General features: G+C 41.2%; 1 protein-coding gene across 2 annotated transcripts in view; it reads left to right on the forward strand.

Annotated features, from left to right (window-relative positions):
- Nucleotides 1-397: 397 nt before the first annotated feature.
- The window catches only part of ryr2a (ryanodine receptor 2a (cardiac)), a 233,607-nt gene continuing 219,605 nt past the window's right edge, over nt 398-14,399 (forward strand). For both annotated transcript variants that reach the window (XM_077550282.1, XM_077550284.1), the window contains exon 1: nt 398-529. In XM_077550282.1, the coding sequence (XP_077406408.1) occupies nt 485-529 (45 nt within the window). In that variant the 5' untranslated portion in view covers nt 398-484. The remainder of the gene's footprint in view (nt 530-14,399) is intronic.

Raw genomic sequence — 14,399 nt, forward strand, 5'->3', positions numbered from 1 at the left:
AACATATGCAAAAACGTCTCCATTAAAACTTGAAGGTTCATTAATCTTAAAAGCATTATGCATAATTGGGAACACATTGTATTGGGTTGTATCGCACTATACACTGTCCTCATGACGCAGCAACAATGAGCGACTGGCAGATTCAGCATCTTGCTCAACATTGGTTATTTCGATCTGGTGATGTGGGCTCGGGGTCAAACCCTCTTGTCTGCAGGCCCTTGGTCAAGAGAAGGCAGCAAAGTCATAATTTCTCCCAAGACTGTCCAGGACGCTTCAGCTTTATTGCCGACAGAGGGCGTCAAACAATTTGCGCCCATACCTGCGCTGCTCCTCCCACCGTGTGCGCGCACACCAATGAGGCGAGTCCTATCGTTTTCGTTATTTGACCATTCCGAAACATACAGGCGCGCGCACACCCACACCAAACCACCCCAACTTCCCACAAGCTGCGGCAAGCTCGAGCCTCCCCGAGCGAGAGCAAATCATGGCTGACGGAGAAGGCGAGGATGAAATTCAGTTTCTGCGAACTGTAAGTCGTTATGCGGCGCTACACTAGATTCGTGTACGTGTGTGACGTGACACTTTTGATGGTGGGCGTGCGTGTGCGCGTGCGTGCGCGGAAAAGGCAGCCAGTTTAGCGCAATAAGGCTGACGGCACCCACCGGCACAAGTCGTTTGTCAGCGAGTGCGCAGAGCATGGGTGACAGGTGCTGGAAGGATAAGGGAATGTGTGGGGAGTGCGCATCATGAAGCCGAATTGAGCAGGATTTTATGGGCTCGCGTGTCGGTTGGACTACTGAAGGGAGCGCAGTGCGGTATAGACAGCCAGTCAACATAAAGCCCGCTGCTGCAGCGCGTCACTTGGCTACTCAACCAATTCCCTTTCATGTAGTGCTGCGTGTTTGGAACCGTGAAGAAGTTAAATTGAGACGAGACAATGCAAAGAAAAAAATAACTAGCTCCCACCCATCTTTTACAGGTTATTATTGTGTGAATGCTTATTCACACCTATATAGCCTACCTTTATTTTTATTATATCTTTTTATTCAGCCATATTTTGTCTTTCGACTACTTCTACATTTCACGACCAATTCAAACCATTTCAACTTCAACATGTTCCAAAAATTCATGCTTTGCGGGTTATTACTTTTCTCATTCATTTATTCATAATCAAGCAAAAACCCATGTCAAAATAACTCAGGATTATTATTGCGGTTCCTGAGGAAAATAATAAAAAGAAAGAATGTTGGCTTTGTTAGTTAAACAGGATTACAAATAAATAAATAAAATACAAATTTCTGATATTTAAAATTGACCCACGATCTTATTACTAATCCAGAGGAACAAACGTAGTGCACACGTTGAAATTAAATATGGTCACACAAACAAAAAAAGAGTTTCTTTTTTTTCTTTTTTTCTTTCTTTCTTTCTTATTGTTCATTCGGTAATTTTACCGATTTGACATGTCATCATCATTGCTCTCCTTTTTTATATATATATATATATATATATATTTTTTTTTTGTATTTTTATTTATTTTTGTATGTGGGTGAATATGTGTATGTGCGAGCGTGCGTGCGTGCATTCATTAGTTCACCTAAAACCTATAATAATAATAAAAAATCCCATACCGTTTCCCTTAACCGAACACTTCCAGCCAGAGTCGTGAGGCCGTCAGGAAACCCGAGAAAGGACCAAAGAAAAGAAAGGAAAGTGAAATCCAGCACCGATCAGACACCACCCACCAGGCCACCAACCAAAGTCCTTCACCAACCCCAGAGACATCTAAATTTCAACAAATCAGGGAGACCTCAAGAGACCAAAGGAGAGACTGAGGAAAGGAAAGAAGGACAGACAAAGCGGAGTGAGATCCACAGACACCAGCCTTCACCGATTCAATGACCTGAGGAAGATTGTGTCTGAGTTTCGATAGATGCTGGTGTGGTGGATCTGGCGTGCATGAAAATCTCCACCAAAGAGGGGAGCCGTCGCCCCCCGCCAGGACAGAGCAAGCGCAACACCTCAGGGCCCCCCAGGCCGCGGCAGCGCCAAAGGACGACCCCCGAGCCCCGCAGGGGCCACCGGCCGGATGGCAAACCCAGGAGCAGGAGCGCCCCCCACCCCAACGCGGCCCGCGCCCCCAACGCAGCAGGATGGGGCACTGCAGGCCCGCCAGGAACCCCACCGGCCCCAGAGTTACCCTGTTACTGAGTTCGCCAGCTCGCCGACTGGCGAACTCTACCCTTAAACCTTGAATGTGACCCCACCCAGTGTATATACAAGTGTGTGTGTGTGGTGCATTAAAATTGGGAGCAGGTGAACCGGAGCAGAGGGAAATGATATCCCCATGCGCCGATCCACCCGCCTCCCAGGCATGTGTGAGTGTATGTGGTGCATTAAAAAAAATAAATGGGGGGGCACGGACAGGGGACCGCAGCACTGCTCTATACTGCGGTCTGCCCCAACCAATGCCCCCCCCCCCCCCACACACACACACACAGTTGTGTGGTGCATTAAAATTAGAGGGGAGGGGTGTTCCCCCCCCCCCAAAGTGTGTTATGTGCCCTATATCTCTATAAAAGTGTATTGTGCAAAACTAGTGCAGTGAGTTAAGAGGAGCGACCAGCGGGGCTATTATTATTACAATCCTTCTGTTCTAGTTCCAGCCAACAGTTAGTATCTCTGTTGGGTTGTGCCCATAGAATGATATATTGTAGCTGGTTAGCTATATAGTAGTACATAAAGTTTGGTGCCTCCAGACCACCTTTGAATTTACTTTTCTGAAGAGTAGATAGACTAATCTTTGCTTTTTTTTTATTCCAGTAAAATTTTGTAATGGCTGAGTCCAACAACTGGAACCAGTTAGCCGTAGGTTAAAATGGAATCATTGAGAAAAAAATGTTTATTTTGGGTAAAACTTTCATTTTAATGGTGGCTATTCGTCCTATTAGAGAAATAGGAAGATTATTCCAGCGCTCCAAGTCACTATAAATGTTATCCAGAAGTGGAGAAAAGTTTAAATGAATTAAATCAGTTAATTTAGGTGAGATTTTTATGCCTAAGTATTTTAAATTACCTACAGGAAATGAGTAGTGTGGGTCCTGGCTTGCAGGGTTCCATGAATTTTCTGTAATAGGTAGAAGTGTTGATTTTGTCCAGTTAATAGAATAATCTGATAACTGTGAGAATTTAGTTATTAAGTTAAATACTTCCCCTAACGAAATAGCAGGCTTTTCTAAATAAAATAAAATATCATCGGCATATAGATTAATTTGATGTTCTGTTACCCCAGAGTGAATTCCTTGAATCCTTCTTTCCTGGCGTATGGCTAATGCAAGTGGCTCAATAAATATTGCAAATAATAAAGGGGACAGTGGGCATCCCTGTCTTGTGCCTCTCTGTAGAGTAAAACTCTGAGATATAATCCCATTAGTAGTAACTGTAGCTTTAGGAGAATCATATAATACTGACACCCAGTGGATAAATGATTTCCCAAAGCCAAATTTATTTAAAACAGCAAAGAGGAAGGACCAGTTAACTTTGTCGAAAGCTTTTTCTGCATCCAATGATATAATAACTGCCTTTTTATCATGCCGCTGTGACATGCTAATAAGGTTAAAGAGCCTCCTAATATTATTAGTAGAATGACGATCTTTAATAAAGCCTGTTTGGTCGCTATGAATGATTGTCAAGATTACGGTTTCTAGTCTAGATGTGAAAGCCTTAGTGATAATTTTAATATCAGTGTTAATTAGTGAAATTGGACGGTAATTTGATGGAAGGGTGGGGTCTTTTTCTGGCTTTAATAAAAGTTTAATTGCTGCCATATTCATGTGTGGGCGTATGTAACCATTAGTTTTGATTTCTGTTACTACTCTTAAGAATAGTGGAGCAAGCATTAACCAGAAGTGCTTAAAAAATATAGCCGGATAACCATCCGGGCCAGGTGCTTTGCCATTAGGCATACTATCTAGAGCACTGTACAACTCGTTTATAGTGAGTGGCGCATCTAACATATCTTTATATTCAGTAGTTAACTGAGGTATATTTAAGCTACTGAGGAATGCCTCAATATGCCCAGGGTTAGGCTTGTTAGTTTCTGAGTATAGGTTACGATAATAGTTATAAAAAATTTGATTAATTTCTTCTGGTGATTGTGTGCATTCACCAGTTGTCCCTTTAATAGCCGTTATAAGAGATTTTTCCCGATTGCGTTGAAGTTGGTTTGCAAGAAATTTACCTGATTTGTTATTATATTCAAAGTTGTTGTATCTCAATTGTTGTATTATAAACTCTGTCTTTTTAGTTAGCATATCGTCTAACTGTATTTTTGTATTTTGTAAGTCAGTCCATATTTGGTTATTTGGGTTTATTGCGTACTCATCCGTCAGTTGTTTAATTTTATCTTCCAAGTCTTTTTCTAATTTTTGATCCTGTTTCTTTTTATAAGATGAATATGATATAATTTTACCTCTAATTACTGCTTTCCCAGCTTCCCAGAGAAGAGATGGCGATAGGTCTGGAGAGTCATTTATTTCCAAAAAGTCTGCCCACTCTTTTCTTATAATTTTTTCAAACTTTGCGTCGTTTAGCAGTGAGATGTTAAAACGCCATGTTGGTGGTGGTTTAAAGGTATAATCAACTTGTAGGGAAAGGGAGACTGGTGCATGGTTGCTAATAATAATAGGATGTATTTTTGTAACAGTTGTATCAGCAATAGAGTTATTTATAAGAAAATAATAAATTCTTGAAAAAGACGGGTGCACAGCGGAAAAGAAGGTAAATTCCTTCTTATTTGGGTTTTTAAGTCTCCATCTGTCGACGAGGCCAAAATCATCCATATATTCCCCTATTACTTTAGTAGATTGTAATCGCCTACATGTTGTATTATTAGAACGGTCTATTAATGGATTTAAGACTGTGTTAAAGTCTCCTCCAATAATAATAGTAGAGTTTGCTGCTAAATCAAACAGCTGAGAGAAAAATTCATGGAAAAAGGCCGGATCATCATTATTAGGGGCATATAAATTACCAAATGTATATATTTTATTAAATATAGTCACCTGAATAATAATGTATCGGCCCTCTGGGTCTGTTATTGTATTATTTAGAGTAAAGAGTAAATTCTTATGTATGAGTATACAGACTCCTCTTTGTCTACTGTTATAAGGGGCAGAGTACGCTTGGCTAAGTAATTTTTCTTCAGATTTTTTGGGTGAGTTTCTTGTAGGAGGCAAATATCTGCTTTTAATTTTAAGAGATGGTCTAAAGTTTTCAAAAAAAGAGTTTCTGACATTTTTGGTGAATTATATATATGCCGCTGGGTCATTTTGACCCAAAAACATTATTGCTGTTCCAGAGAAATTAATGTAATATACTGGTTCAAGTGAAATATTGAATTTGGATTACACTAGATATTTGGCTTTCCGATGAAATTTATGAAAAATGTAAAAAGTTCACGCTACAGTGATATTATATCATGAAAGTAACACATTTTAGTAGAAGGATGCACTGGTGATTTCCTCATCTCAAACAATTCATTGAAACAAAGATTTTACTACAAGATGGGTACACCACAACAAAAAATTTCAACGTCCCAATAACTGGTCATGTGCCCTTGAGCATCAGTTACAGCTTAACAACGTCTCATGCTGTTCACAAGTCGACTCATTGTCTGCTGAGGCATGGCATCTCACTCTCCTTGAAGGGCAGCCCTCAGGTCAGGGATGGGCAAACGGTCCTCGAGGGCTGGGGTCCTGCAGGTTTTGGAGGTTTCCCTCTTCCAACACAAGCTGATTTCAGTCAACAGGATTGTTAGCAGGCTTATGCAGAGCTTGCTGATGAGCTGATCATATCAGCTGTGTTGTAGAAGGGAAACATGCAAAACCTGCTGGATTCCGGTCCTTGAGGACCAAGTTTTCCCATCCCTGCCTCAGGTCATTGAGGTTTTGGGGTCCGGTGAAAAATGTGTGTTGACGAAATTATTTTTGTTTAGTTTTTCGTTGACAAAATTAACACTACTGTAGTCATAAAGTGAGCTTCTGTGACCATCCTCTGGCAATAATGTTTTGAACTCCTAAAAATCCCGGCATTTTTTTCTTGATGGACAAATTTAAAATGGTATATCATCTATAAAAAATAACTTTTGATCTAGATGACCTAGAATAATGTAAGAAGGCACTTTTCCATAAAAGTCAACTATGAGGATTCCAAATTTGAGACCATTTTAATCACAAGACCTCAATTTGACTTTGAAATTCAAGATGGCTGGCATCCAGCAGTGAAAACTTAGTTTATTTCAGGTTTGTAATTCTTCAGTCAGTCTGGCTATTTCTGAGTGGTTTTAGCCCACAGCTGGGGGGTGCCCCTTTAGGGCCTGCTAGCCTGCCATGAACCATTCTTTGTCGGGCTCTTGCCAGTGACCAGTTTTTCATGGGAGGCCCTACCAGGAAAACAAGGCTCCAGACAACATAGCTCTCAGGGTCAAAGGGACTCACAAACCGCTCCACCATGGTAAGGTGATGGTTCCCAGAGAGGTTTTATTTTTATTTTTTATAACTCATTCACTCCCAGCCATTTTCACTGAAGCAACCCCCTTCGCTCCCGGCTGTTTTATTTGATTTTGACTGATTTTGCAAGGCCCACAGAAAATTGTGTTCTATTGCTATAAAAACATGGAACCTACCCCAAAAAAAGATTAGAGTCTCTTCTTTCATCAAGAAAAAAGTATATTTTTATCTGTCTCTGTTGTGTAGCAATTAGCATTACGCCCAATTCACACTGACTGCGGAACCGATGCGGTGCATTTTCTATACGGCATCTGCACGGACTGCAATTCACACTGACTGCGTTTTGGAGCTGTCTGTGTCCGGAAATCTGCACCTGCCAGACCACAAGATCACGGGGGTTCATGCTGGAGAGTTGAGTTCACGCAATAACAACCGTGTATATAGAGTCCTATTGGTAAACAATAGCCACACTTGCCTGTTGTCACATCGATATGATTTAGGACATTATTTCTGGGACTTCTACCATGGGTAAGAACGTTTTTGTCATGTTTGGGTTCTCTTTTTCCTTGTGTGTCTCCCTTGGTCTTGTTAAGTGTAATCCTGACCTTCCTCGTATCAACCAATCAGTGCCCTCAGCCACTTATGTGTCGTAGGTGTGTCTTGTGTCGTTAGTATGTGTATTTAGTCTCCTGTCTCCCCTCTGTCTGTCGATTCGTTGTCGTTTTCCTCCTGTCATGCTGCCATTTTTTTGCCTTATTGTCCCCACGTTTTGTTTCACTTGCCATTTGCAGTTCGCTTTTGTTTTGTATAATTAAATTCCTTTTTTTTTTTTTTACATCACCTCTGCCTCCTTGCCCTGCTTCCCTGCGTTTAGCTCCACAACCACCACTACCCCCCTGACAGAATGAATCGACCAAGAAAAGACCCAGCGGGAAGCACATGGCGGCGCCCAGCTAGCCCTCACCCTGCCGACCACCACCTCCCTCTTTGTGTAGGTTCAGTTTTTTCCTCTGTCTCTCATTCATCTGTGCCCCCCTCACTCATGTCCTATAGTCCTCCTTGTGTGTCACATGAGTCACCTCCTTATCTGTTTTTAGATACCGATTCTGACATTTCGGATATCGAAGAAGGTTTTGGTTAATCTCCTCTCTGACTCTGAAGATTTTGATTCAGATTTTGATTCCCCTGGTTTTTCTAGTCCTTCTCAGTTGTGGACCCATTTTTTTTTTTTGAGGAACCCATCCCCACACCATCAGGTCAACGTGACCTTTACTTGGGCACCCGTTTGGCCATCTATCCGATACCTCCGCGTGGTGGCCGGCGGGCGCGCCCAAGTAAAGGTCATAAATCCTCTTCACAAACGTCGGCCCCCTTTTTCAAGTCACGTCACCCCATGTCTTCCAAGCCTCAAAACCCTGTATCTCTTTCAACACATAGTAAGTCTGTAACCAAGTCACATTTTTTCGAACCAGTCCCCACACCACTTAATTTCCCACCATTTTTCTCACCTCGTTCCATGCGATCTTGTCACCCCAAGTCACGTCCTTCCAAGTTTGCCATTTCGTTCTCCAATGTCCTCTTTACCTCGTTCTCCCTTGTCCTCACCGCGTCAGGTTTCTTCTAGTTTTGAGTCTTTAGTTCCTGTATCCTCTGTCCCTCGTGCCTCTTGTGTTCCCCAACCCCAATGGCGGCAGGCTGAAGTGGTCCCCGTCCCGGCTCCACGGCAGCCTCAAGTCCCTGTCCCGGCTCCACGGCAGCCTCAAGTCCCCGTCCCGGCTCCATGGCATGTGTGTGTGTATTTAGCTTCCTGTCTCGCCTCTGTCTGTGTCGATTCATTCCTCCCATCATGCTGCCAGTTTTTTGCTTTGTCCTCCCCACGTTTTGTTTCACTTGCCATTTGGAGTTCACTTTTGTTTTGTACAATTAAATTACCGATTTTTTCATCACCTTTCTCTCCTTGCCCTGCTTCCCTGTGTTTGGGTCCGCAACCACCACTACCCCCCTGCAGATTTGCGTTAATTTGTCATGTTTAATTTATTCTGAGCTCGTTTTTTGTCTTAAATATCCGTCTCGTGTTATGTAGTTAGCTGGCTTCCCTCCCCCAAAAAATGAGTTCGCAAATCTACCTTGATGCTGACGCTCGACTTCCTGATCCGGCTCGTGTAATTTCTTTCAGCTTCATGAAAATCCACATGCGGTGTCCGGAAAAAATAGAACGCTTGCGGAAACCTTCCTCAGCGCCGCATCCCTTTCGCACCGCACCGCATACGCACCGCACTGCATACGCACCGCACTGCAGCTGGTGTGAATTGACACGCAGACTCGAATGTTTTCTATTCCTTGCGACGGCCGTACGGAAAATGCACCGCGTCTGTTTCACAGTCAGTGTGAATTGGGCGTTAGAATATTGCTAAATCTCATCATTATTCACAAATCTGTTTAAAACTGTGGTGGAAATAGCTTTTTGCAACATGGCCCTGGCTGATCTCTTATACTCTGCTCCCACCTGCTGGCCGTTTTTATAATGAACACCATTGCTTCAAGCATTCTCTTCAGTTCTGAGGCTCCATTAAAGCCTTCTGTACGCTCTAGCATAAATAAATAAAAAACACACACATACTGTATATATATGTGTATATATATATGCGTGTGTATATATATATATTTATATAAATATATATATATGTATATACACACACACACACATATATATATACATATATATATATATATATATATATGCTTGTGCTTGGAATATGTCAAATGTTTGCTCAAGCTCACAGGTGCATGGAGGGATTTTGTTACTGAACTCCTGGTCCCGTGGTGGGCAAATTCGGTCCTCAAGAGCCGGCATCCTGCAGGTTTTGGAGGTTTCCCTGCTTATTCCAATCAACAGGATCGTTACCAAGCTTATGCAGAGCTTGCTGATGAGCTGATCATATATCAGCTGTGTTGGAGAAGGGAAACATCCAAAACCTGCAGGACTCTGGCCCTTGAGGACAGAGTGTGCCCACCCCTGCACAAGATGGTCAACTCATCCTCTGCTGAAGGATGGGCTGATTTAAAGTCCGCAATGAGCTCATCAAAGGCAGGTATGGCTGATTGTAGATTGCGAAGTGTAGGTGAGGCCAGACTAAACTCCATAACAGTGCTTTTTGTTTTATGCTTTCCCATCTCTGGGTTTACCTACAAAAATGACACTGTAAAAAAACTGTAATATAACTGAATTTTACTTTTTATTTTACTTTTTTTCCCCTGTGTTTTAAAAATATTATTTAATTTACAAATTAAACAGATTTTACATGTCAAATGTGAAATCACTAACTGTAAAAACACACAATATTTCTGTTCTTTTCCCCAAAAAAATCAATTAGAAATACATATATTGAGTTTCATAATACGTTCACAAATGTATCGTTATTTCAAAAATATTTGTCTGTTATTTAATGGAATAAAATGTAAAATTCAACTTAAAAACCCTAAAAAGAACATTTATATTTACTGAGAAATTAACAGTAAAAATTCTTAATTTTACCATAATTTCTTTGAATTGGCTTTTTTTTTTTAACTCTTTGACTGACAGACATTTTCAGAAAAGGGATGCTGTGGGTGCCAGCCGATTTAAGCATTTTGACTGATCTTTCAAGGTCCATAGAAAATTTTGTGTTTGGACTATGGAAACACACATACTACACACTACTACTTGTTTCTACCTTATTCCGTTTTTCAGTAATCAATGTTGGAATGGAGGATTCTTACCATTTGCGTGTTCATGCCGTTGATTAATAATACAGGCGCTCCCCTACTTACGAACGAGTTACGTTCCGAGCGATCGTTCGTAAGGTGAATTTGTTCGTAAGTTGCTTCAGCGCTATATTTTGCTTCAGCGCTATATTTTGTATTATAATTTATTTTTAAAGCCTATATAAGTATATTGAAGGTTTATATAAGTATGTTTAAGGCTTGTATAAGTAACCTGTATTGGTTTGTACTGAAAAAAACATTTAATAAAATGGAGAGAATAAACAGTGCTGTACTGTACTACGTATGTTAGAGAGAGAGAGCGAGAGACACACACAGTATGTACATGTACGAAATAAGATAAATAAAATGAAGTTTAACTTACTTTTGGAAGATGTACTCGATGCTTAAGGAGATGATGGAGGAGGAAGAGGAGGATTTTATATCATGAGAGGGTCTTCGTCGTCGCTGGAATGGGATTTAAAAGTTACTTCCTCCTTCATGGGGACAGGCGTTTCTTCCTCTTCCTCCTCGACACGTTGCTGAGCCTCCAATGCTGGGTGAGCTCTCACAGCGCCAAGCGTCGGTATTAGCGGCGGAAAGAAGCACTACTCGGAAAAAGGCGCGCATACAAAATCTAATTTACCGAACATTTTTCGACATGCTGTACGCGCAGACATGTTCGTATGTACCGTTGTTCGTAACTCGAATGTTCGTAAGTAGGGGAGCGTCTGTACATACAATGAGATCAGTGAATTCAGGCATTTTCTCTACATTTATTCACAACATCGCCGACAGGAGAGAGATAGCAGCCACCCGCGCCATCTTGAATTCTCAACTGTAAAGTTCCCTCGCCCCGCCTGCTGCCAATATCCTTTGTCCTCCAAAACGTTACCTCCCAGAGTCACATGACTACGCCCCCATTGGTTACAATGATGTCTCAATACATTTGGTCAACAACGCTCCCCACTCTGTCCTGCAGGAGAATCAACACCCTTTAAACATTTGAATTGTCACATCAAAACTATACTGAGTAAATCAAAGCAATTTTGTCCAATTCTAAATAGTTATAACTAAATCAAAACAGTTATAATTAAATTGAAACAGAATATTTCTTACATCAACAATAGAAAATGGTTAGTTTCACCCAAATGCTCTGTTTTGAAACAAAATACGGAGAAATCAAGCTTTTTGTGAAACGATATTATTTCATGCACTCTAGTGAATTTGACACCTTTTTTTTCCATGAATGATGCCACAAACACCTAAACAGTGCTTTACTTTTGTAAAACACTACCACCAACAATGAAAAAGTGTTTTTTGATATCAAAATATGTTTATTTACATTCAACAGTGTAACAATTTGACAAAACAATTTGGCAATCAATTTACAAATGTGTGCAACCGTGGGACTATTTACAATTGTGTGGATGTTTCAAATACAGTTTTCCTTTTTGTAACACTCCCCTGCGTGCAAGGGGACGCAGCAGGATTTGCACAACAGATTAGTTTCACTGCGATTGCCCCTTCGCGTGCAGACGCTACACTTTCTTGCCGGCTTTTTTTTCCGGGGAATAGCAAGTATATACTGCAGTGTGTGTTTGGCCATGTTGCCATCAAGTCTACTCTCAGGATCATGATACGGTGACGTTACGGTGGTGTTACGTCTGGCTTCCTCGTGTCCTTCAGTTTTTTATCGGGTGGTAAGAGATGTTCTGATCCATCTTATCCGCTCCATTCATGGTGGCATCGTAGTCCATAACCAGTGTCTTCTCCGTGATCAGACTGTACCCACTCCTCCTGCATTGGACTCGGGGTACTCTTCGTCGTCCGATTGAACGGCCGCTTGTGCAGAAGTGCTCGGTTGTGCGCCGCGTTTTCCAGCGTTAGCATCGCTAGCCGGTGAGGCTTTATGATGTGATCATAGCCGCCGCGTCAACGCTTCCAACTTCGGCGTCAACCTCGGAGTCACCATCATCATCATCGTCGTCATCAATGTGCTCTTTAGCATTGGTCGATGCTTTTCGTCTTTGAAAAAAATGCTCAAGCGTTGAGCTGCTTGCAACCGGTCGCCATTTTCGCTTCCTCAGCCATTCTCTCCTCAACACTCTAGCTCCGCCTCATGTCTTCTACTGACGCCTACCCCATCTTGTCCAAAGAGAGTCATCGCTGCCATCTAGTGCCCAAAAATAGGCATTATACTAACTAGATCTGCTTGATACTTTCAGCACAGCTGGCCATGGCTTTCCTCCACCCGTCCACCCCCCCCCCCCAAAAAAAAAAAACATAGTGAACGTCTTTTAACGTCTTTGGCAGTCAATGAGTTAAGTGAATATAACTACAATTTCTGTAATGTCCTAGATGGTAACATTCATTGTATTAACATTTATTCTGAAAGGACATCTAATGAGATATAGTTAAAGGGGGGAGTTTGAGAGGGTGAATAATATGCACTTACGATGCTACCTCACATTTCATGAGATCTAAAATTATAAACAACAGTGGCAGCATGGATCAGTGGTAGAGTGGTCATCTGGTATTCCTTAGATTGTAGGTTTGATCCCCTTGGTGAACATGTTGAAGTATCCTTGAGCAAAATCCTCAACTCCTAATGCTAGTCAAAATGTGTGGTTTGAGAGCCTCATAAGGTGAAGAAATGCAAATGAATTACCCTAACAGTAAACTGTTGCAATTTTAAACCCAATATCTAGTTTTTCAACAGTTATTGGCCATGTTTTGAAAGATTAATCTCATTAGTTTTTTTGTCATATACTGTTATGTTACATGCATTAGTGTTATAATTACAGTTAAACACTATTTTAATAATGGAAAAAATAGAGAAAGCAAATTTCTGTTATTTCACAGTATTTTTCTAGTTACCCAGCTGCTGGAAAATTACAGTGTTTAAAAAATAATTTAATTATTATTATTTTTTAAAACAGTGTAGTTTTTCTCTGTACTCGATCAGTGGTTCTTCAGATGGCAGTGAAGTGATAATTTAAGGACTTGACCCTTGATTTGACACGCACAATCGAACGAATGCCCAATTTACCACCCATTCGTGCACAGCACTAAAAGGTGATAGTCTCAACAGTGCTCTTGCAATTGTCTTTGGCACGTAGGATGCAACATCCACAATTCCCCAAAACAATTTGAAATGTGGACTCATCAGACCACAGCACGCATTTTCCGCTTTGCGCCAGTCCATTTCAGATGACCTCGGCCCAGACAATCAGGCGGCACTTCTGGGTGTTGTTGATATATGACTTTTGCTTTGCATGGTAGAGTTTTAACTTGCATTTGTAAATGCTCGGCAGATGAGGTTCTCCTCTGTCTGTCTCGGCTGGGGTCCTCCCTGTGGTGGAGTCCTTGTGACTAGGGGCTTTGCTCATGGTGTGGATGTGCCCCATTATTCCTGTTTTTAGTCTTGCTTTTTAAGTCCTATTTTTATGTTGTAATCATACTTATGTGTGGGGTTATTGGGTTGTGTGTCTAGAGGTTGGGTGGGTGGTAAGTAGGAGGGAGTGAGTGGTTGGTTGGCTATGGTGTTTTTTTTGTTGTGGAAAACACTGAGTTGTTTCTTTGCAAGATAAGGTGCGATATAAAAAAAAGTTGACTTGACTGATAATAATAGTAATAATGCCATTTTGCCTCTCCTCCGAGCAGGCTTCATCAGTTCATCAGGTGGGCGGAAATGTGTATGTGTATCTCACACCTTAACAAATTCATGTTGCTTAACATGTCCTTAACGAACAGTTGTCCTTTTATTACAGCTTAACTTGCAACATTTCTCTGGTGGTTATCGTTAGTAAAGTGAAGCTTGTATTTCTGTAAAGCACTTTGTGACAGCTATGGCTGTTTGAAAGTGCTATATAAATAAATATAACTTGTCCAGCATTCCCACATATGTTGTTTCAAACCTTTATTATTTTAGGCACTTATTATTCTGCTCTCACTTTTTTTTGCCTTCCGATTTACACCTTTCAAATTTCAACTTGCTTAAAAAATTCATGCAGTTCTGGGAATATATCGCCTGATTCCACATTACTTACAGTATTTGCACACTTTAACGTTAAATATCAACTTTTCCCCATTCATTTTCAATGGGACTGACAGCAAGTCACACTTTCCACGTCCACTTCCATACAT

The sequence above is a fragment of the Vanacampus margaritifer genome, chromosome 18, assembly GCF_051991255.1.
Source record: "Vanacampus margaritifer isolate UIUO_Vmar chromosome 18, RoL_Vmar_1.0, whole genome shotgun sequence".
Lineage (NCBI taxonomy): Eukaryota > Metazoa > Chordata > Actinopteri > Syngnathiformes > Syngnathidae > Vanacampus > Vanacampus margaritifer.